The 25,342-nt window shown below is 41.3% G+C and overlaps 1 protein-coding gene across 1 annotated transcript in view; it reads right to left on the bottom strand.

The window, feature by feature from the left end:
• Positions 1-5,911: 5,911 nt before the first annotated feature.
• Positions 5,912-25,342, bottom strand: part of RNF169 (ring finger protein 169) — a 77,500-nt gene continuing 58,069 nt past the window's right edge. The window contains exons 4-6 of the mRNA XM_036258041.1: positions 21,723-21,841; positions 11,664-11,757; positions 5,912-11,227 (exon numbers count right to left, since the gene is read on the bottom strand). Of these exons, the coding sequence (XP_036113934.1) occupies positions 10,043-11,227; positions 11,664-11,757; positions 21,723-21,841 (1,398 nt within the window). The 3' untranslated portion in view covers positions 5,912-10,042. The remainder of the gene's footprint in view (positions 11,228-11,663; positions 11,758-21,722; positions 21,842-25,342) is intronic.

Below are 25,342 nucleotides of genomic sequence, written 5' to 3' on the forward strand. Positions count from 1 at the left end.
CCCAGTAGTCAGCACCTGCTACCGCGGATCTAGAGAAGGCCACTGGGACTGAATTCCAGAGATGTGCATTTGGGGTAGATGCTGGGTGTGACCTAGTCGCCTGGACAACCCTTATTCCTAAGGCTCCTCTCCTGAAGCTACCTACAGTTCAGACCTGGAGAACAGGCCTGCAGTTCCCAGGGTCCAGGAAGCAGTGGCACAAGAACTAAGGATCCTCAGTAAGACACAAACGTCCACAACCTAAGTTGTAATTGAGGTGATTATGGAAATATAGTCTGTAGCCACAGCTCTGACTGGAGAAGCAGAGTATATGCTGTGTTTTGAGCGTGAGATTCTATTAGGTCACAGAACATTTGCATCCTATCATGCTCAACCAGTCTCACACATGTGGCCAGTTAAATATTTACCATATCAAACACATTCTCCTTCATAGTCACATACACACGTCAAATTACAAAGTCAGTCATATCTCACTCATAGGCACCTGGACACACAGGAAATACAGTGTTACCCACAGGACCACGTGCTGGCTCACCACCGTGGGTCTCCGGGGGCCCGAAACCACCTTTCCCCTCATGTCAGGAGGGAGAATCCACCCCATCGTTCACACTAAGCCTTGCTACTCCCTTCAGCCAGAAACACTACCAGACCATAGGCACCCAGGGCTGAAAGGCTCCTGGCAACATTCTATCCCAATCTCAAGGCAGGAAGCTTTTTGTAAACACAACAGATCATTTGGCTCCTGCTTGCACATCTAGTGACAGGGAGCTCATTCCCTCCAAAGGCTGTCCCCTCCTTTGTTGGGAAAGCTATAGGACAGTTCTAGCCATTGGGTAAGTTGTCTGCCCAAGTCCCTCAGTTGTCCTAGCTTTGCTTTTTGGCCAGAGTATATCTGTTCTCTGCCCAGCCAGGCCAACCCTTAACCAATGTAAAAACATCCTGAAAAGGCTACACTTATCCAGACCAAACACAACATTCTCAGTTATTCCACAGATTGCCTCTCGTACACTTGCTAAGTTTGGAGGTGGTTCCCCTTACTCACGACACCTTGATGCAGTATTCCAGCAGGATTGCCCACTCCCTTCTTTGGATAGAATATTTTTATTCACTCTTAAGATCAATGGCAGTACTGCTTTGGCCTTTTTGAAGCTTTTATCAGCAGACTAATATCAGAACCGCTGGAAATTGACCTTTGACATCTGATGTAGGATTTTTTACATTTCTCTTAGTCTCAGCTTGGAGTTCCAGGCTGCCAAAATCATTCTGCATTTCTGATTATTTGCTTTGTCATCATGGAGACTGTTTACAGAGTGTAGCGTGCTGGCCCCTTTTCCCTCACGTCACCAAATCATGCCAATGTAGAACTCCCAGGAAGGAAGCCACGAGGCGGCTATGCAGTGACTGCTAACTCATCTAGGAAGAGACCTAGGTAAGAACACATGGGAGCTAATGTTTCTTCTTCATCCTATCAGCTTCAACTCAAGTATGTCCTTGAACTCTCCTTCCAAACTGAATTGGGCTTTCCTTTTCTTTGACCTAGTATGACCTCATAGGGCATCACAATGCATTGTGCCAAGAAATGATACTTCTGGTGCTCAGCCCAGGACCTAAATCCAGGAAATACTCTGTAAGACTGAATTTGTGAATAAAATGGGAAATAGCTCAGGCTGGCTATCTGAATGGGATTATACACAGCTATGGCTAAGACAGTCGAAGCCAGTGCTGGGCATGTTCCCACAGGCACTGCTTGGACTTCCTTTAAAACCACCGTGTCTCTATCAAAACAGCACTCCAACCTGCCTGCAATTCTAAGGTAGGGTATCAGACTACTAACTCCCTCCCGTTGAGTGAATTGCTGCATCTCTGGAAGCCATACAATCACTTACCACTTGTGTCCAACTCTTTTCTATCTCAGGAGTAATCTGGACTTAGTTACATTACCAGGGTTCAGATTTTTAAAAAATCTTCACCCAAGGCTTATTTTCATTTACCCTTGAGAGAGTAAAGGAGAGGGAGAGAATGAGAGAAACACTGATGTGAGAAATATTGATTGGTTGCCCCAGGTATCAAACCTGCAACCTAGGTGTGTGCCCTGAGAATTGAACCCGTGACTCTTCAGTGCATGGGACGACACTCTAACCACTGAGCAACACTGGCCAGGGCACCAGGGTTCAATTTTTAACTTTCGTATTTTCTCTGTGATACAGAGCAGCTCATTTAACCTTACCCATAGCAGCAATGGAGTTTTCAGTCTCTACGGGTCCTTCTGGTGTTAAAAATACTCTTTGAGGGAGGGTTCCTCACATTGAAGAGACCTGACCTCATCCTTATCTCAGTGAAGTGAACCAGCACCCATAACTCATCAAAAAGGCCTTTTGGGTGGTAGCCACCCTCCCTGTTGTCAACATAGTCACTCTCCCTAGCACATCTGATCTACCATTAGAGCTTCAACACCCCCCACACCCCCACCCACACCCTGGGCTGGCTCTCACTGTAGCCCTGTATCCACAGGCAGAGGGGAAACTGGCTGCCACACTCTTCTGAGCCTTCTCCACTCTTCTAGCAGTGATTCTCACCCTTCCTAATGCTGCGACCTTTCAATACATGTATGTGGTCCTACCTGCACGTAGGAGGACCCACCTGGAGGCGGATAAAGGAGTGGTGACTCAGTTCCTAAGGCCATCGGAAATATGTGTTTTCCAATGGCCTTAGGCAACCACTGTGAAAGGGTGGTTCGGCCCTCAAAGGGGTCACGACCCACAGGTTGAGAACTGCTGTAACAAGAGCAAAACAAAAGAAATTGTTTGTCCCACCAATTCTTCAAAATTAGGTGGGCCCATCCTTTTTCCAAATCACTTATCCAAGGTGCCAGTGAGCACCGGAGAGAGTCAACTGTGGCCACCTGAGAACTGATTTAGATGCAGATTGTGCCTCACAGTACTTGCTGCCTCAGGGTACCTCCCACCCCTGCAGTGGGTGCAGAAGGAAGACTGATCTCTGTTGCCCTGTGAGGCTGTCCAGAGGAAAGCCAACCTGGAAAGCAACAGGAACTATACTATTATCCAAGGATAGTGAAGGAGGATGGCTCCACCCTGAGGTTTTGAGCCAGGACAGCAGAAAAGCAGTCAGTGGCTTTCGAGTCAGAGGACCCAGCTTTCAGGCTCTGTCAAGGCCAGCTTCCCACCCATAAATGAGGGCCACTCCTCTCACAGGTCCAGGCTACAAGGTAGTGAGTGTGGTATACAGAGCATTTTCTGTTACTTTATGAGCCAAGGGACAAGTTCTGTTTTCATACCTATGACTAGCTGCATTGTTTCTTCAAATCATTTTAATGACCCTCTTTGGAAGAGGTTGGACCAGATGATTTCAAAGTTCCCTCAAGTGCTGGTTTACCAGGTATGGCATAGACACATTAGTCCTTCAAATTGGTTTTACAGGTTTAGATGAAACAGGGATACATTTGTTCTCTGGTGGATGAGAAACTGACACCAAGGAGATATTTAGGAGTTCCTGAGCAGTGGTTCCAAAAGAGGGTATTTTAAAAAATCATGTATGGTGGCCCTGGCCAGGTGGCTCAGTTGGTTGGAGCATCATCTTGAACACCAAATTGTTGTGGGTTCGATTCCCGGTAAGGGTACATACCCAGGTTGCAGGTTCAATCCCTGGTTGGGGCACATATAGAAGGCAGCAGATGTTTCTCCCTCTCTTCCCCTCTCTCTCAAATCAGTGAACATCTCCTTGGGTGAGGATTAAAAAACAAAAATGCCAAAATCAGATGTTCTTAAGGCAGTCCTAATGTGAAAGAATAATGTCATCCTATATATTTGTTGTGTACTCAAATTCTTGGTGCATTCAATAGAAGAATGGTTGAAATATTAGACTAACAGTCGTAAATTGGAAATAACGTAACTCAGAAGACGTAGCTGTATATCATGGAAACCCCATTCCACCTAATTTTTCCCACCATTCTGAATGCTAAAGCAAGACATTCCAACATGAGGCATCTCCCAGAGCAAAGGCAGCATCAAACACACACCATCTCAGCTTAGCCCCAATTTGCCTAAGATTGTTTTCCAGAGATCAGGTTTTCAACTAGAAACAGAACATTTACTTTCATGAGTTTGCTTTACTGTATTTTCAACTTGGGCCTCTCATCAAGCAGGTAAACATCCACTGAAGGATGCAATTTGGTGCTGTTTAAATAACACACACCATCCTATTTGATTCTGTGCCGTTTCGTTGCCAGAAGCATCCCCGATGGGGCGTGCCCTGTTCTGAGTCCTCTTTGTCAAATGTTCTTTATGATGGGCGAGAGGGTGGCCAGCAGTAGCGGCCCACAAGGCTCTGGGCCCCCTCTCCAATTCTAATGCACACAGCAGGTTGAATAAAACCAATACACGGCCCACCTTCTATTTCTAGGTGGGAGGGGGAAAGGCCCTAAGGACAACTGTGTTTGCATAAAGAATTGAGAGTAAACAGCACATAAGCACCAAGGGAAAAAAGTTGGCATTTATGATAACCATGTTTTTCCTTGCACAGTTACCCGTCCTCTCCTTAGGACTTGAAGTGTTCTGCTGGAGGCCAAGGGTTGACCCCACTGAGGCAGAGCCCCTGCTCCCAATTGGTATAGCTTGGACGGTGGGCAGGGCCAACAAGGGAGAATCTGACTGCTGCCTTCAGGAGCCAGGGCCCAGAAGCTACTTGAGCAATAACAGCTTGAGCTTTGAGGAGTCACTGCCTGTTTTTACCCCTTACTGAATCAGAGGAAAGGAAGATGAGCAAGCCTGGCCTTATCTTTCCTGATTTAAGACACCAGAAAAGGTAGAGAAGGAGCCTGTTCCAAGTTTGAGGCTGCCTCCCACACTTACTGACAAGACATTAAGGAAGCATTTACTCACAAAGCAAGGTCTGTAAATATTTTTCTTAGGAAGAACATAGAACAATGTGCACATACAGTCTTGGCACTTTTCCTTCATCCAGTTCAACCAGTCTCTAAATTAGTGTCCTCTATATATCTCCAAGTATCTTTTTCTGTAGAACAATCCTCTTCAGAAAGTTACAGTGAATAATAACCATGTGTAAAGATACATTTCTGGATCCTCTTTGGAGGAGAGTCTATTCAGCAGCCTCTTTCCCTAGAATCCCACTGGCCCCCAATTCCCCAAAATATAGACCTGCTTTCTCATTGAGTCCCAAGAATTTATAGGCAGCTATACTCACTTCTGAAAACCAGGCCAAAAGAACACTCTATGGTTTGAAGGAAAAGGCTGGCTGAGTAATATTCAAGTCCCTAGGTTCTTAATTTTCAAAGAAAATTGAAGGGCTGGCTGTGTTTTAACCCTTGGTAGTTAAAAATGACTGTTCCAATAAAAATATATCACTTCCAAAGATTCCATATTCACATTACTCACAGTATGGGGGTGTTCCATACCTGGGTATATATTCAGGGGGATATAGGTACATTTTAATTCTAACTGAAAAAAAAAAAAATCAGGAAGAAAAAGCTGTTAAAACAAAAAGCCTCCTAAATCATTTGGTTTCATGACCAAATCGTGTGTGCGTATGTGCATAAATTAAAGGACTATTTATTCAGACCTTAGAAAACTATAATATAAAATAGGACACAGGGCACTGGATATCAAGTTCACAATTTTTTTTGTTTTATCCTCACCCGAGGACATTTTTCCATTTTTTGTTCAGAGAGTGAGAGGGAGAGAGAAGAAGAGAGAGAGAGAAACATCAACGTGAAAGGGACACATCGAGTGGCTGCCACCCGCACGACCAACCAGGGCCGAGGACAAACTGCAACCGAAGTACATGCCCTTAGCGGGAACCGAACCCGGGTCTCTCCGGACCGCAGGCTGATGCTCTAACCGCTGAGCCAAACCGGCCAGCACAAGTTCCCAATTTCTTAAAAAAGAGGAGGGATAGCAAGGGGGGAGCATGACTTGGATGATTTCCATGCCTATTCCAGCTATATAATATTTTATGATTATGATCCAGCCTTCAATTTTTCTTTCCTTCTCCTCCTGCTGGCCTTTCATCTCAATGAGAAGCCAGGCAGGAAAAGAAAAGAAACCCCATGTAACTGCCAGCCGCAGTCAAGAGGGCTGACGGGGGAGCAGTTGGGAGGTTACTAAGTTGAGATGTGGCCTCTGAACATACCAGTGATCCACGGCCTGCTTCATTTCATGGGGCTTATGCTAAAAGCAGCTTCTGAAGAGATCTTATTGTACTATAATCCTGGAGGATAAAATTCATTCTCTTCTGGGAAAATTACTTAGGAATGGAAAGCAGTGTTGCAATCAAATTCACAAATACTGATGTGAATATCTAAAATGTTCAAGGCAGCCTGCTTGGTGCTAGACAGTATTTTGAATGGGACAATCCAAGCAAGATCATGATGATGAAAGAAGTGGCCTTTCATAAGACCACTAACAAACTCTCCAGCCACATATACATTCATGTACATTCCATTAGACACTGAGCTCCACAAGAGCAGACTGTCCTTTCCATCTCTGTATCACCACGACCCAGGACAAAGTAGGCACAAGTTCGAAGCTCCGGAAATATCTGTCAAATGGAACAGAAAGGAGAACTGCACAGCCTTCAGTCGTCAGCTTCACCAGTCAAGCACAGTGGCAGCTTCCCATTTTAGTCAGCTTGTCAGTTTATAATCATACAGCAATTAATTAAGCAGCTTTAATCTCTTAAGGGCATTTTAGGGAAAATGAACAAAAAACAGAGAGAGAAGGCATTCATCACCAGCACTACCTCCAGGCAAAATTTTTAAAATTAAATAAAAATAATAAATGAAGCCACTTACAAAAGGTTTTCCTGGGAAGCCTGAGCCAAGAAGAATTAACCTTTTAAAAAGAGGCAATTATATGAAAGGGGCCAAGGAAGGGCTGGATACACACTTCGCTGACTTGACACCGACCCAACAGGCCCAGATGATTTCTTCCAACAGATACAATCAACAGAGTCATGAACATGTTCCCAAAGTATCTTTCCCACCTTCTCAGGGTACCACATTTCTTAAATTTCCCATCAGAATGACCTCCATCCTCCAAGCTCTCATAACTTCCCCTTTAATGAGAAAAAGCAAAGAATGCGCATATACACAAGGAACAACAATAGTAGAACATGGGAAATTCATATGGTGAATCAGATTCCAATGATTTGTGAGATACTTTTGCTTTGTGAAACAGTGCATCTCTCATTCTAGTTGAGAGACCCTCCCAATCATTCTATTTTCCTATCTTGTCTTTCTCTCTTTTTCTCCAAATAATTCATGTCAACAACTCCATTTGTGACCAACTGCACAATCAAGCAACAGTAGAGGGAAATTTTTCAGAAAGTGTTCAGGTTTTAGTTATTAAGTATGGGAGCATCTTAAAATACAGATAATACCTTAGTGGTTTTTACCTCCTCCAAAGCCAACCAGATTAAAAATTACACCTCATCCCTCCTTAACCTAAACTGGTTTGCCTATATTTGAAGGACTACTGCTCAGCTGGAAGTATGGAAAACAACATCTGTCAGTACCACTGCAGGCCCCACAGCAGGGCCAAGGAGGAACGTGTGTAAGCTGGATCCATGATTCAGAATATTCTCTTAAGAAGTAGCTTTTCACTCTGCACCTGAAGCTGAAACTTGTTGCTGTTACTATGCAATTTCTTAAAATGAAAGTATTACTCTGGGGGAATATTTAAAATATATTTTTTTTCTATTAAAAATATTTATTTTTTCTCCAAAAACAAACATTGGTTCCAACAGAAATTATTTTTCGAATTATTGGAGATATAGAAAAAGATGGCAAGTGGAAAAATAAGTGTCTTTGCTACTACCAATGAGACAGGCCTCCCAATAATACTAAGATCGAAAAGGAACTATCTAAAATGGCAGCAACTGTTTTTTCTCTAAGGGCATTTATAAGTCACCCTCTGTCTTCTGCAGACCAGTGCCAACTCTTCTATCCTGTGCACCAATGTGCCCTCCAGCAACCTTGGAAGGGCATGTGTTGCTGGTAGGGCCTAGAACTGAAGTGGTGTGAATATAAAGTAATAAGACTGATGTGTTTTTAAACACACATCTTCACGTGTGCACACACAGACACAGAGAACCCAGAATACAGACATTCAGGTGAGTGACACTCCCCACCAAAGTAGTCAGTGAGGAGGTTCCACATAGCTCAGTGATCACCAAAATGCTCATCTCTGGAACTCTCTGGGAACTGTTTATGGGCTGCACAAGAAACTGGCTCTGACAATTTGACGGCTGTACCTCATTTATGACTCCAAACCCTCTTGTTTACCACCTTCTCTTCCAGAGGTTTCAACCGCTTCTGACTAATTTCAAACTTAAAATTCTCTCTCCTATAATCCCAAAAGATTACAGATCTGCTCAGAGAAGGAAGGCAAATCCCCTGAGAGAAGAAAATAAGGTGACAGAATAAATCCCTAGTGACCTTGATCACTGAGTCATTGTTCTGGATCCTCAGCTTCTGCCTTAATAAGAGGAAGAAGTTGGAATAGATGACCATTAAGGTCTCTTTCAGTTCTAACATTTTAGGAGTCTGTTTCCAGATGTTTCTATACTTTGAGGATAGTTCCAGAAATGTTTTCACCAATGGCAACATCACTGGAAAAACTATGCAGTATCCTGCTGGGGTCACTCAAGGGGGACAACATACACTGGGATATATAAGCTCTGAAAGGTTTGTTAAATGCGAGTCACATGACTTTATAGTAACAGCTCATACATGCACAGGGAATGCCAGCCCATCTGAGATTCCCTAAAATCACATCTTAATCCCTATTCTCAATGAGCCCAGATGGGCAGAAGCACCAAGCACCACCAGGGATGCAAAAGACACATGGTGTCAGCTGCTAAGGAATATAAACCCCAAAGGTCCATGGGACTAAATTTACCAGCTGCATCCAGGCAGATACCTTGTTTCCATAGTATGGAGTTTCAGCATTGTTCTTGCCTGACTTCTGGGCAAAGTTTTTGGACTTTAGATCAACATTGCAGATAACCCTTGGCCATGTGAAGAATAATAATGAGGTCTAACTGTCCTTTACCTCCCAGGGTGGAACCCTGGAAAAAAGAAGGCTGTAAACTGTGAGGGTGGGACTAACTGCACAGCGTATGTTTACAGTTCCCATCTATCTCAATTATCTGCATGTGGATTTTACACAATGGGTTCTCAATGCCTAGCCAGATTTCCCTAGGCTCCCTTGGCATGGCCTTGGGTTGTAGTCCATTATAACAACCTGTTAGTGTGGAAAATCCATGGGATTTGTTGTTGGGAGACCCAGTGGTCAGTCTGGGCTATGCCACTTAGTTGAGAGAACCTGCACACCTGCACTGCAGTTTCATCATCTAAAAATGGGGTTAATCCCATTTACATGTTAGGTCTCCTGGTAAGACCAAGTTAAACAATGACTGAAATGGTCTGTCAACTATAGAGCATTAATCAAATGTTACTTTTTAACAGGGAATGTTCATTAGCTTTCTAGAAGCATAAACTCAACTGATTTCATTAGGAATATTTACTTGTGGCAAGGGTCAGGAGAAGGGCTAACATAATTTTTTTGGATCTGCCAAAGAACTATACTGTTCCACTTCCTTGAAAAAGATGGAACTTATTTTTATCTGCAAGGTCAATTTAAAAATACACCCTGTTAAAAGAAGTCAGGAGATCTATTGGTTTGAGAAGGTATCCCCTCTTTCCTCTACCACTTTCAACTCTGGCCACTATGTTTTTGAATCTCATTCCAAGTAGGTGCTGCCAGATTTGGCCCAGAAGCCCTCAGGCATGGGTTACTTAGGGGGTTGGGGCTGCTTCTGGCCTGGGTCACAGGGAGGCAGAGACCCAGTTCCCTTGGATATAGACTACAAAGGCCCTGGAACCTCTCAGAACCACATTTCGATGTTTTGCCATGAAGAAAAACCCAAAATGGGAACACTCCGCTCTTCAGGATCAATGATCAAGCCCAAAGACCTCTTAAAAACAGGTAACACTGTTCACGAGGTGCTACTTGGCCCCGGCCATGCTGCTGGACCGTAAGAGATACTGATCCACGCTTCCTTTTCGCCGACTCACAGTCCGCCTCTCGCTGTCAAACATGCGCTGCAGCTGCAGAGCCAGCTGCCTGTCCTCTTCCTCTTGCCGCAATTTCTGCTCCCTCTCTCGCAGGACTGGGTCTGTTGGGGCCAGACCCACCTCACCACTGTTTTGTCGCAGTCTCTTAAGGGACCCATTTTGTTCCAAATGCTTGGTCTTACAGTGTCTTTTTCGGCCCCGACGCAAGGAAGGAAGCGGCTCCTCACATAGGTTGTCCGCCAGAACACCATTAGGCAGATCAAAATGGTTCACCGTCTTCAGCTGTTTCTTTGTTTTGAGGACCCCACCCAAAACACTGTTTTTGGGCAACACCGAATTAACTGCCGAGATTTTCATGGCTGTGCTTATACAAGCTTTGTCTAACTTGGCATCTGGGGTTGACCCTGACCCTTCAAACTGCTCTCTCTCCAGAGAAGTCCCACTGGCTCCCACTCCGAATTCTGAAGAACAGCAGGTTTCCGATGAGATCTCAGTGCTCCTTTTACTGTCACTGACCTGTTCTGCTTTTGTTTGGCTAACAGAGGGGAAATAATCCAGGTCCGCAGGGGTGGGTCCAGGATACTCAGAGAGCACATGCCCACTGCACAATCTTGTATTTAAAGCCAGAAGTGGCTTCTCCTTGCTAGAATGGATGACTTCAGAGACTAGCAAGTCTTCCCCTGTTTCTGGAGCCAATGAAGTGAGGGTGGCTTTCGAAAGGGTTTTTTTGATCTGCCGCTCCTGAAAGATCTGTTCCCACTTTTTAAGGATCCGTGGACTGGCCTCATAAGAAGTCTGCTTCTGTAGGCTTCTATTTAGGTTGCGAGGTGTTGATTTGATGATGAGGGGACTTAACACACGGCCATCAGGGAGTCTCTTGGGAGGAGTACATGGTGAGCACACAATGGGCTTGAAATGGTTGAGTTCTTCAGAGATGCTGTCATTGCTCTCTGGGCTGATGGAGCGCTCAGGCTTGTGCAGTGAAGCCAAGGATGAGAGGGAGCTGAAGGGCAGACGCTTTTCAATAGTCAAGTCAGGGGCAGAGAGGCAGCGGTTGTTCTGAGTGGACAAGAGGACACCAATAATGGGATTGGAGGTTGGGGTTATAGTTGTGACCTGAAATAGATTAAAAAGATTATACATACATATATATATATTATGTATATATATATTATGTATATATTATCATAATTCCTTCAGAATGGTAGAGGGGTAAGGAGGGAAAGAGTAAGAAAAGGGATAAAGAGTGATGTGAGCCGAAGAAATGGGGAAAATCCCTAACCTAGAATGTATACCATTTGCAGCAATTCCTACAAACTTGAAACAATAAAATTAAAAATCTATAGGAAAAAAAGTCATCTAGAACTTTAAAAAACATTCTTCTGTCAACCCTCATGCCACCCATCTGCATACTGATTCAAACTCTCTTCTTTTATACTTATTTGTAAAGTCCTCCAACGTAACTAGTATGCTGAGGACCTTGTGCCTCTTCTCATGGACAAAGGCTATGGGGCAGGACTAGAAAGCCCCAGGGGATGTGTCTGAGGGATACCTTGGCTTTGCTGGTTGGGGCTGCTCGGAGTCTGCTCTTCATTCTGTCCTGAGCAGTGTCACTGCAGCTCTGACTCCTTTCTACCTTTAGGTTCCTAAAAAAGAATAAATAAAAGACAAATAGTCAAGAATAGACCATTATGCTAACTGAGGAAAAATGAATGAAAATCTCTTTTGTGTTTTGAAAGCCACCCACCAAGAAAGGCAATTCCCTTGGGCAACTGCAATAGAAAATTAGTTAATTTATTAACAACACACATTCTAAGAACAAATCCTGTCAAAAGAGGAGTTCTCCAGAGAGGACTTTTGGTTTAAGCCTTTGTTTCCAAACTAGACCTGGTTGTTTTGTTCATGCTTTGAGAGATATAGGGATATTTCATCTTCCTTAATAGGGTGGATACAGTGTTCAATCACCTTTGCAAACAACAGATTTATTTTTTTCCTCCAAATGTCTCTACAAGCAACCTAAATCAGCCATGAAACAAATACTTAAGTGCCTACAAAATGCACAGCAGTGCACTAGATTAAAAAAAAAATTTTTTTTTCTTTATTGATTTTAGAGAGAAAAGAAGGGAGAGGGAGAGAGAGATAGAAACATCGATGAGAGAGAACATAGATTGGCCACCTCCTACATGCCCCCTGGGGATATGGCCCATAACCTGGGCATGTGCCCTGACCGGGAATTGAACTGGCGACTTCTTAGTGCATGGATCAACGCTCAACTACTGAGCCACACTGGCCAGGCATTGTGCACTAGATTTTTATGTAGGGAATCAAAATTAAATGTAGTCTCTCCCTTAATCCATTACATTTGAGCTTCCAAAGACCCAACTCTTCGTGATTTAGAAAATCTCAAGAACACATGAATTTTTTTTCTTATGCATACATTATATTATGATTTTACAACTCAAACCAAAACTTACAGTACCTGTATCAAACATTAATCTTACTGTGTAAGAATTATGTGCAGATGACTATCACCTACCTCACAGACTGTCAGTAGGAATTCTTTTTTATTTTTTAAATATGTTTTTATTGATTTCAGAGAAAGGAAGGGAAAGGGAGAGATAGAAACATCAATGAGACAGAAATATCTGTCAGCTGCTTTCTGCATGCCCTCTACTGGGGATCAAACCTGCAACCCGGGCATGTGCCCTGACTGGGAATCTAACTGGTGACCTCCTGGTGCATAGGATGATGCTCAACGAACTGAGCCACACCAACTAGGAGAGAAATTCTTTTTTTTTTTTTTTTTTTTTTTATATCCTCACCCGAGGACATTTGTCCATTTTTCGTACAGATAGAGTGGGAGGGAGAGAGAGGAAGAGAGAGAGAGGGAAACATCGATGTGAAAGGGACACATCGAGTGGCCGCCACCCACACGACCAACCAGGGCCGGGGACAAACTGCAACCGAGGTACATGCCCTTAGCGGGAACCGAACCCGCGTCTCTCCGGACTGCAGGCGGACGCTCCAACCGCTGAGCCAAACCGGCCAGGGCGAGGAGAGAAATTCTTGATTTTCTTATTACTCACCTTTATTTTCTACTCTCCAATTCTTGTCTAACACATGCCTGGTGAGAATAATGATTTTACAAAGGTTTGCAACTGATATATATATGTGTGTGTGTGTGTGTGTGTGTGTGTGCGCGCGCGCGTGTGTGTGTGTGTGTTACAACCTATTCAACAAGCACCTGTCATAGACTTTCTATATGCCACTCACTGATGAGCATTACCTGGGCACTGAAAATACAGAGAGTAATAAGATATAATCTAGGTCTTCAAGGAATAAGAGTCCAGTGAGGCACACAAATAAATAATTCAATAAAATACAGTGAAATGGTACAACAACAAAAAAGTGTGCCTAAAAGACTGACTGGTATAAAGAGGGAATTTTTAGTTACCTGGGATGGAGTGAGAGCAGGGTGGGAAAAAACAGAAGTCAAGGTGGATACACAGTCATGCAGATGATCCCAAACAGAAATTATTTCCCTAAATAGTTCTACTTAGCTTTAGAATGGAATACATCACATCTACTTTTTTGTAGCAAAAGATTTACTTATAAAGTTTTTCTCTGCCAGGAGAAATTTATAAAGGTGGTAATAAGGTATATTCCCAGGGTAACTTGCCTCTCCCTACATCTCTAGCAAAGGCCTCTCATACCTATCCACAGTGGCTTCCATTCTAGCATTTCTTTGTTATTTCTCACATTCAAAACCCTCTCATCCTATGTCTCATGGCCACATCACCTTGCTAGGTGGCTTCAATCTGATGAACTAATCTATGCTATGTTATTAATAGGAGAAAGTGGTGGCCAACCTGCATTGCATGTCTGCATTTACCAAGAAAATTCAACACTGAACCTAAACAAATAATGTGAGTTGTACTATCTAGTGGGAGGTAGGGAACTTCATTACCCATTTATAAAGGCAGCTGCTTAGAAGTCAGCTTGGTTTGTACTTTACCTAGAATAGTATTGAAATCCATTTGCACTCCTAGAACTTACACAAACTGTCAGTGGTGTAAGCCACCCAGAAGTAAACTGGATGGCAAATTAAAGTGCTGGGGTGAATAACATATACTTTGGGTCAGGAAGAATGGATACAGAACTGAAAAAGACAGCATTATTATTTCAAATATATGAATTGTTTGGCATGATTTCATTAGAGAAAGAAGCGTACACTTAGACACTCATCAACCTAAGAAAGAACTTTGTAACTTTCAATAGTCATATCAGTCCACTGATAGCCTTAAGAGGCAATGAGCTTTGTGTCATTAGAAGTGTTCAAACTGAGGTTAGACCTATACTTTAAGGTTCAAACATTCCATAATTAGGAACTAGCTTGATATAATTTTAAAAAACTGGTTATGAATTAATTTTGTCAGCAGTAACAGTCAAATTTAAAAACAGTGGCTACATGCCCAAGTTATCAGATGCACAAATGACAAGTACCTATTGCTGAAGAGAACCTCTTTACATATTCCCTAAATGCTATTTGTGGTAAAAATGATGATAATAATAATAATAATAATAATAATAATAATAATAAACTTTTAAAAAGGCCCAGGAAGTGCTATAGGTGACCGGTAATTATATAGCTAAACTCTCCAAGAGTTATCTTCTAAGAGTTTTATAGTTTTAGCTCTTACTTTTAGGTATCTGATCCCATTTGACTTAAATTTTGTATATGGTGTGAAGTTGGCATGTAGATACCTACCTGTCACACAACCATATGTGAAGAGATGATTCCTTCCCCCATCAAATGGTCTTGGTACCCTTAATGAAGATCAACTTACTAGCCTTGGCCAGTTTGGCTCGGCGGTTAGAACATTGGCCTATGGTCCAGAGAGACCCGGGTTCAGTTTCTGCTAAGGGCATGGACCTCAGTTGCAGTTTGTCCCCGGCCCCGGTTAGGGGCATGTGGGTGGCAGCCACTCAATGTGTCTCTCTCACATCAATGTTCTCTCTCTTCCTCCCTCTCTCCCCCCCACTCTTTCTGAAGATAATGCAAAAATGTCCTCAGATAAAAAAAGAAAGAAAGAGCCCTGGCCGGTTTGGCTCAGTGGTTAGGGCGTCGACCTGCGGTCCTGAGAGACCCGGGTTCGGTTCCCGCTAAGGGCGCGTACCTCGGTTGCAGTTTGTCCCCGACCCTGGTTGGTCGTGCGGTGGCGGCCACTCGATGTGTCCCTTTCACGTCGATCTTTCTCTCTCTCTATCTCTTCCTCTCTCTCCCTCCCACTCTATCTGTACAAAAAATTGAAAAATGTCCTCAGGTGAGGATAAAAAAAAAATTAAAAAAAAAATAAACAAATAAATAAATAAATAAAAAGAAAGAAAGAAACCTCATACCCTTTAGCTAATATTCCTAAACCCTGCCCTTCTCCACCAACCCTAAGCAACCACTGGTACACTTTCTGTCTCTACATATTTGCCTATTCTGGACATATGCTAGTATTCATTTGAAGATGGGTAGAAACACTGTTTCCACAGCATAATGCAAAAGGATTTGAGTCCCCTCAAATAGCATGATAACTGGACCGCTTCTTAGATCTCTGTAGCAACTGTGTGTTTTTTATAACAAGGCAGGGTATAAATTATCCAGCAAAAAAGAAGAAAGGCAGCGCTCTGTTGCAAAGGTAGATCATTTGAAGGCAAAGATCCAAGGACAGGGCCTTTTGTCACAGGGTTCTGAGAATGGCTTGATAGAAAGAGCATAGATTTACAGTAAAGAGAGACCTGAGTTCCAATTGCATCTGTCATTCTACAGAGGTGTTAAGTTCTTGGGGGAGTTACTTAACTTCTATGAACTGCATTTTCCTTAGCTGTAAAATGAGAATAATATCACAAATCTTATAGGCTTAATGTGAGAACTACATGAAAAGAGGTATGTGAAGCACTCGACATGGCAGGAAGCACCAGGAAAAGGCTAGTTCCCTCAGCATCTAGCCAGCCCCTCTGAAAACTACCAGGATATTTCTATTCTAACATGTCAAAGATATTACTGTCACCTCTAAACCCTGTCATTCTTCTTAAGTTCCACATCACTTCTCCTTAAGCTATTTTCATTTTCTAACCATATTCCACTACTTTTAACAGAGGCAGCATAGGGATCTATAAGGTCATGGGGGGCAATGGGGTAGTGGAAAGAGCCAAGAAACCTCAGTTCTCAGTTTCCTACTATTCTAGCAGTCTAAGATTTGGCAAGCCATATTCTCTCTGGGCTTTAGCCTTCTCATCCATAAAACAAAATAATTAGATAAGGTGATATTTAAGGTCTTATTCAGCTCTAAGAGTTCACATTCTAAAAGATAACAAAATAGCAGCAACCATACCTTATCATGTGCCAGCAATCCTTCTAGACACCATTTACTTAACCGTTGAGCCAAACCGGCCAGGGCTAGGCACCATTTACTTAAAATATAACTTTGTATGGAATTCCAGTACTAGCATTACTGCATCACTTTCTATTATTTTAAACTGCAAAGAGGACAGATGGTTTGATTATATTTCTTTTTATGGTTATTCTCTTTTTCCAAGTAGAATTTCAAGTGACTTACAGCAAAAATACATAAAAACTGAACCTTAATGCAGAATAAAGACTACACTAAGTAACAAATAAGGGAAGGGCATATAAAAAAATACTCTTTTAAATTATAGGGCAGCCTGGCCGGTGTCTTAGTGGTTGAGTGTCAATCGATGTACCAAGAAGTTGCCAGTTGGATTCCCGGCCAGGGCATATGCCTGGGGTGTGGGCCCAATCCCCAGTGGGGGGCATGTAGGAGGCGGCCAGTCAATGTTCTCTCTCATTGATGTTTCTCTCTCTCTCCCTCTCCCTTCCTCTCTCTCTCAAATCAATAAAAGAAAAAAAATTAAATACAATTTTAGGGCATGTGTAACTGCAGAACAGCTCAGAATGGTCCTATCCTGTTTAATGAGATACTGAGCTTCTTTTCGGAGACAACAGACCAAAACCGCAAGTCATGCAGCTAAAGCATGTGCAAAGGAGAGAACTTTGACCTCCAGCTGCATCTGGAAGCAAGGGACTGGGACATAACCAGAACTTGAACACCAGAACCCTTTCAGAAAAGAAAGAAGCAGACACTTAGACACTCATCAACCTAAGAAAAAACTTTGTAACTTTCAATAGTCAGGTCTGTTGTCCAGGAAGGTCCTGTGATGACACCCCTTACCATAAATAACCAAGCACCAAGGTCCTCCAGTTAAAACTTGCCCACCAGTGCTTCCGCATGCCTGTTTCCCCTATATCTTAAAAAGCCACCCTGAACCTTGGGATCAGGGAGTTTGGGCTTTTGAGCATTAGCTTCCCGTTCTCCTAAGTGGTGCCATTCATAATTAAATAGCCAATATTTCTCCACTGCAATTCTTGGTGTTTAGTGTTTGGCTCTGCTAACACCAGATGGATAAAGTCTTTCTGTTCTGTAACATATGTTGCCTGAAGCCATGATGACTGAATTGAAATCTCTGTCCTAATCTTAAACTTCCTGATGGCCAGCCAAAGCAAAGAGGAAAACACAACTGGACATGTAGATCTTAGAAAAGGCACTAGCTCAACAGAGAGATTTTTTAGGCTGAGCTTTCAGAAAAATATGCAACCAGATTTTTTGTTTGATTCCAGTTGAGAAGAGGGGAATTAGGAGCAAAAAGAAACAAATTTTAAAAGCAAATAAACAGCCCTGGCAGGTTTGGCTCAGCGGTTAGCATGTCAGCCTTCAGACCAAAGAGTCGCTGGTTTGATTCCAGTCAAGGGCACGTACCTCAGTTGCAGTTTGGATCTCGGCCCTGGTTGGGGTCTTGTGGGAGGCAAACAATCAATTTGTCTCTCTCATATCAATGTTTCTCTCCCTCCCTCCCTCCCTCACTCCTGCGTGAGGATTAAAAAAATAATAAAATAAAAGCAAACAAACAAACCAGTTTTTCCGATATTTAAAATACAATTTAACTTTACAATTGTACATCAAGTTAAATTTTTTCGATGTGCATATACTCTGTGATTAACTTAGAAATGACCTAAGGTTAACTATTACTCTATCTGCCTAGTTAGAAGAAGTTTCATTTTCGAATGGGCTGTAGAACTTCATTAATAGTGCTGCAAAGCCCTCTTACAGGCTTTGAATTTTTCAAATGAAAACAGACCAAGCTGTTGGCAAGATTCACTGCCAGAATCTGTTGATGGATTCCTTCCAAAATAACCATCCTATCAGGCCTACTCACTCTTACCTCCTCCATGCTTTTGGGCTTAAGAAAGAAAAGTTCATAAAGTAGATAAGTAAAACAAATGCAGACTTATTTAATTTAAATACAGTTGTAAAAACTTTAAAAGTTTTTACATATGAACATTCCTTAGGAAAAGAACTTGCAGAGAAAAACTTTTGCTGCTGCTAAACAGACAGAAAAAAATGCATTTGAAATATCCAAAAACTAGAAACAATGCTAATTATTTTTTTATTGCAGTAAAATATATATAACATAAAAGTTACCATTCTATGTTTACAGTCACATTGTTGTGCAACCACCACCAAGCTAATTCTTTTTCAATATATCCATATGCTACATCTCATTGTCAGAACTAACAACTCCACAATGTTTTTCTAAATAACACATGCAACTGAAACTTAATATTTTCTTACCTAAGGAAAAAAGCATGTTGACTAAATAAGAGATCAATTCACAGTATTACCATAACAGTAACATCAGCAAATGATCGGCCCTCGAACCACAGAGTCTCGGGTTCCATTTCGGTCAAGGGCACGTACTTCGGTTGCAGGTTGGATCCAACTGATTGATGTCTCTGTTTCTCTTTCTCTCTCTCTCTCTCTCTCTTTCTCTCTCTCTCTCTCTCTCTCTCTCTCTCTCTCTCTCTCTCCCTCCCTCCCCCCCTCCCTCCTTTCCTCCCTCCCTCCCTTCCACTCTATCTAAAAATCAGTGGAAAAACATCCTTAGGTGAGGATTAACAACAACAAAATATAAATACTGAAATTCAGAAATGTGTAATATTTTCCTATAAATGAGTTCCATTGTGGTTCAATGATACAGGACAAGGAGGGGCCAAAGAGCAGGAAAAGAAGATATATTACAGATATTCCAGAGTCACACCTAATCAAAAGCATACCCCACAATACAGGCTTTATGTTTTGCCCTTTAGAGAAGAATTTCATAAGTTTCTTGACAGGCATTTCTAGGTAATGACATATTAACCTGCAATTAGCTTTAAAAGAATGAATTACAAGGGTAGAGACTGGGGCAATTTGGCCTTGGCATCATATTTGAATTTGAATTTAAAAAAATTTCCAAGTCATTCTAAATTATGCAATATGGATTAATCACAGATTGCCTAAAGCAACATTTATTTGTTTCGGGAAGTATTTATTGTAACTTGACAGGAAGAATGATATGACCTTTATCTCTTTTCAGTAGATCCCTCTTATAATCATTAAGATATGCATGTTATAAATGGGGCGGAGGGTATTCATATACACAATCAGCAGCTGATAATTCTTAGTCAAGCAATCTGTTTTAAGGTTAGAGGTCATCTATATTCAACTCATACTGAAAGCAAGTTTCATCTTCATCATAAATGTAAAGTACACCGGCTTACATCTTACTTATTGGGTCCTGATTACATCAACCAAGCCTAAGTGGCTGTAATACAGTGCCCATCCAACAAATAACTGAGTGAATAAATAACTCTAGAGAAGGGTCTTCTTGGAAGAGTTACCATTACCTAAAGAAGGGGAGTCATTTAAGGGAGGGTAGTGAATTTCACTCTCAGAAATAACAGGAAATCAGACTACTCCAAAAGAATATGTAGAGCCCTGGCCAGTTTGGCTCAGCGGTTAGAGCGTCGGCCTGCGGTCTGGAGGGACCCGGGTTCGGTTCCCGCTAAGGGCACATACTTCGGTTGTAGTTTGTCCCCGGCCCTGGTTGGTTGTGCGGGTGGCAGCCACTCGATGTGTCCCTTCACGTCGATGTTTCTCACTCTCTCTCCCTTCCTCTCTCTCCCTCCCATTCTATCTGTACAAAAAAAAATGGGAAAATATCCTCAGGTGAGGATAAAAAAAAAAAAAAAAAAGAATATGTAGAAAAAGTATTCTGATACAAAAACTACATCAGAGATTACAATAGTATATACTTCATAACATTCTTTTTTTTTTTTTTAATTCTCACCTGAGGACATTTTTCCATTTATCTTCAGATAAAGCAGAAGGGAGGGAGAAAGGATGAGAGAGAGAAACACCGACGTGAGAGAGACACGTTGATTGGTTGCTTCTCGCATGACCCCAACTAGGGCCAAAGACTAACCACAACTGTGGTACGTGCCCTTGGCCGGAATCGAACCCAGGACTCTTTGATCTGCAGGCCAATGCTCTAACCGCTGAGCCAAACCAGCCAGGACACTTCATAACATTCTTAAACCTGGTAGCTTTTTTTGGTCACATTTATTAATGACTAGCAATAAAAATACCTTCAAATAAAAAAGGTACAGGTAGCCCTGGCTGGTTTGGCTCAGCGGTTAGAGCGTCAGCCTGCGGACCAGAGAGTCCTGCTTTGGTTCCTGCTAAGGGCACGTACCTTGGTTGCAGTTTGTTCCTGCCCCTAGTGGGGTCGCGTGGGTGGTGACCACTCGATGTGTCTCTCTCACATAGATGTTTCTCTCTCTCTTCCTCCCTCTCTCCCTCCCGCTCTATCTGAAGATAAATGCAAAAATGTCCTCAGGTGAGGATTAAAAAAAGGTACAGGTAGGGGGCAGTAAGAAGAGGTCTACTTCACAGTGTTTCTGGGAAGGAAGAGAGGAACCCTAGAAATAAGGTGAGTGATGTCACCTTTAAACAACAACAAAATAGGGTAAATGTTGTCTTTTCATCTTTCTATTAAAACAGAGCATGGCAGGTAGTACTTGCTCACAAAATGTCTGTTGAACAAATGATTCCTTCCTACCTTCTTCCTCTACCTGTTCTTCCCTTCCTTTCCTTCCTCTATCCTTCTTTCTAACCTTTCTTCTTTCTTCCTTCCTTCTTTCCATTAATCTAACTCTTCATTACTCCCCAATCATCCAATCCAATTACTCCCTCCTCTTCTCCTAAGGGCCTGCAAAGTCTAAAGAATCAAGAGGTTCCTTGTCAAGGGTCTTAAGATTTGCCCTCTTGAAACCGATCAAGATATAGTATTTTAGTTCTAGGCATTGAAAATAAAATCAACTCTGGTCTTCCTACTAAGAGGAAAAAGTCTACAGAGAGAATCCAGGGATATTATCAGCTGTGGAAGGCCTTACTGTTTCCTCCCAGGATGCAAATTTCACACTTTGCAACAGAGCAATTGCATAATCTTACCCTGATACCAGAAATGGGTAAATTTTACTTTTCTTTCAAAATTCAGGTCAGCCCCTTGTCCTTCAACCATATTTGAAAACCAATTTCCCCCTCTTTTCCCCACTTCCACCTCCCCCAAAATGGCTACAACAAATACTTTTGCTCCCCCAGTCCCTTTTGTCTCATACCCCAAAATGAAAGCACCCTTACTGAATTCAATATTAGACTCTTACCCTGCCAGGAAAGCTAAGGAGTAGGAGTTGTTCTTAGAAACAAATGCGGAGCGATGTGTCTGTGTCATCTTGCCTCGGGAAGGTTCTTCATTCTCTGAATCTGAGAGACGTGCAGGACACTGGCAGGAGAGAAGGGAGACAACACCATCCATTTGAGGTTCCCATTGAATCTCCCATAGCTATTGTTTCAAATATCTCTATTCTGTTACTTCCACCTGAGCTCCAATCTATGTGTATGTTTCCAACTGCCTCCTGGAGATCCCAATCAGGATATCTCTAATGTAGCTCAAATTTAATATATCCAAAATCAAACTCACTATATATCTTCTCTAAGCCCCACTACCAATCCAGCTGGAAGCCTCAATGTCATCTATGACTTTTTTCTTTCCCTTTCTTCAGAGTCATAACATTGTGTAGAGGTTTTGAGTACCCCAACACTTCTAAATATTTTATTTCATTTAGTGTTTATATCAGCTCTATTAAGAAGGGATTATTAGCTGTCTATTACAGATGGAAAACTGAGGCTCAGAGTAGTTAATATGCCTAGGATTGTAGAGTTTATAAGTAGCTAACACTGGTACTTAAATCCAGAACATCTGTCTCCAAACTGCCTCCATGCTAGTTCCATTCTACTCCATTTTACGGCTAAAATGTCTCTCAGATCTAACTCTCCCATGTATATTCAGTTATCATTGCCTTTCCTTAGATTCTCATCACCTTTTGCCTGGACTACTACAATAATCTACTTACTGGTCTCACTCTCTTCAGCCTTTCTTCCCTCCAATCCCCTCCATATTATCAAGCACACAAACAAAATCCTGCTTAACTACTGATAACTTCAGGATCAAGTCTAAACAACTCAGTATAATACAATAATCTTAAAAACTAGACTCAACTTTCTTTTATAGTTTTTCTCATACCAGTTCCCAAACCGGGAACTCCTTGAGTTCTAGTACAACCAAACTACTTTCTACTCTCCATATGTTCCATTATAGGCTTTCAAAACCCCTTAATCTTTTGGACATGCTATTCTTTTGGACCTGCTATTCCCTTTGCCTATTATTCTCTGCCTATAAAGTATTCACTGGCCTTTCAGAGGCATCTTAAATGTCACTTTCTCTGATAGGGCTTCCAAATATCCCTAGAGTCAGCTTTTTCCATCTTGTCGATATTCATTCATTTACCTTCATTTTATTTTGGAATCTCTTTTTGAGTCTTTCAATTTACATATGACATTTCTTTTATATGTGCCTTTTGCATACAACATATAGTGAGTATTTGCCTCATGACTCAATATGAGAGTCTTCATTTTACTTATTTATTTATTTTGGTACGTGCCTCTAGCGGGAACCAAACCTGAGACTCTCTGGTCCACAGGCCGACACTCCAACCGCTGAGCCAAACCGGCCAGGGCGAGAGTCTTCATTTTAGAGGGAGCAGCTAATCACACTGAACTATATAGCTTCTTATTTAAGAGTCTGTCTTCTGTTTTAGACAATAAACTGTGAGAGCAAGCGACCATCTTTTAAGACTCTCAATAGCATTATATAGAACAGGTAAACCAAAAATGTCTAATCATCTAATAATTAACCAGTTATCTAATGAGCAAATGACTACCAAAATGAGAGTTACAGACAGAGGCATGCAAGGCATCGTCTTATGGCTCAGAGTACCCTGCATTCCTGAGATGCTTTGTTATTCTCTAGGCTGACAAGCACATACATACAATAGACTATGTTTCCTAATAGCCTTTGAGAAATAGTTGAAGGATTACAATTTACATGGAAGCTTTTCAATTTTGCAAGGTACTACTCCTTAAAGAACCCTGCTGTGTCCTGGCTGGTTTGGCTCAGCAGTTAGAGCATCAGCCCTTGGACCCTCTGGTTCGGTTACTGCTAAGGTATCTCGGTTGCAGTTTGTTCCAGGCCCGGGTTGGGGTCTTGTGGGTGGCAGCCACTCGATGTGTCTCTCTCACGTCGATGTTTCTCACTCTCTCTCTTCCTCCCTCTCTCCCTCCTGCTCTATCTGAAGATAAATGCAAAAAAAAACAACCTCCTCAGGTGAGGATAAAAAAAGAGCACTAACCGATTATCAAATTTCATGTAATATTCTCTTCTCAACTCTGAGAAAAAGTAACAGGTTTGACATCTAGACTTAACAGGGAATAAATAATGCCGATTTCTATTTAGGTGTTTGTATATATTCAATTCAGTACCAAATAAAAGAATGTTCTGATCCTAGCTCTGTTACTTAGCTATCATGGTGTCTGTAGGTTAGTTGCTTTATCTTTCTGAGCCTCAGTTTACTCATCTGTGAAACAAAGAATGCTCCATCTACAACAATGATTGTGATAAACCATTAAAAGCACTTAGTATATTAACAAACAAGTATTAATGTTCAACAAAAGAGATTTTAATTAATTTAAATACTATAAATCTTTTAAGAAAAAAATTTAGAATTATAATAGATATACACTAGGTTACTTTTAATTATTGAAAAACACATTTATATTATTATAAATAATTATATAGATAGAAGGCAACCCCCTGCCCCCCATCTCTCTATATGTTCACCGCTACAAAACCTAGAACCATAAGACAGGAAAATATTTATCTCTCGTCTTTCCCTTTAGGTAAACATAAGCCTATAGCACTATGAATGCCTAAAATGGTATAAAACCTGCATAATAAAATCCCCAAAGTGATCTTTTTTTAAAAATTTACATTAAAAAATTAAAAGAATGATAATACCCCGAGTTGGCAAGGGTGTGAGGAAATTAGTTTAGTACTTTCTTGAACTATGGTAGCAGTATAACTATATACAAACTTTCTGGAGGTCAAATGAATAATAAGTACCAAAAGTCTTAAAAAGGACTCTCCTCTTGACCTGGTCATTCCACTCCTGATAATTTATTCAAAGAAACTAATCACAGTAGTGGTTTAAGATAGCGAAATATTAACAGGATATTAATTAATTTAATCACATTAATTCTACAGTAAAGAATACTAAGAAAGAGACCACTAAATAATGATGTGGTATTCCTCATTTACATGGAAAACAGTCACAATTTACTATTTATGAAAAAAGGTTTAAAACAGTATGTACATTGGGTTGCATTTTAAAAAGGAAAAAATATATAGTATATATATATATATATATATGCACTTAGAAAAGAAGTCTGGGCAAAACATGTACTAAAATGTGTATAGAGGTTATTTCTACGTTGTGGGATGACAAGCAATTTTTCACTTTCTGCTTTATAATCTTTGGTATAACAATTATAGTTGTACCAACAATTCACATTATTATTGATATCAATTATACCATAAAAACTCATAAAATAAGCACTGTGCCCATTTTATTTCCATTCTGAACAAATAATAGATGATAATCTCTGATTCTGGAATAGGGACTTTCTTTCCTCCATTTGAATTCAACTTGATAAACACATACAAAATATTTGTGATATGCAAGGCACTGTAGAAAATTTTAAATTAGATAAGACATTTCCTATACTCAAGAAACTTGCAAATCTAGTAGAGAAACACAAATAAACAAATAACCATAAGGCAAAGGAGAATAAAATAAGGCCTCTAAAAGTTACAAAGTAGGGGCAGGGA

The sequence above is a fragment of the Molossus molossus genome, unplaced genomic scaffold (assembly GCF_014108415.1).
Source record: "Molossus molossus isolate mMolMol1 unplaced genomic scaffold, mMolMol1.p scaffold_m16_p_13, whole genome shotgun sequence".
Taxonomy (NCBI): domain Eukaryota; kingdom Metazoa; phylum Chordata; class Mammalia; order Chiroptera; family Molossidae; genus Molossus; species Molossus molossus.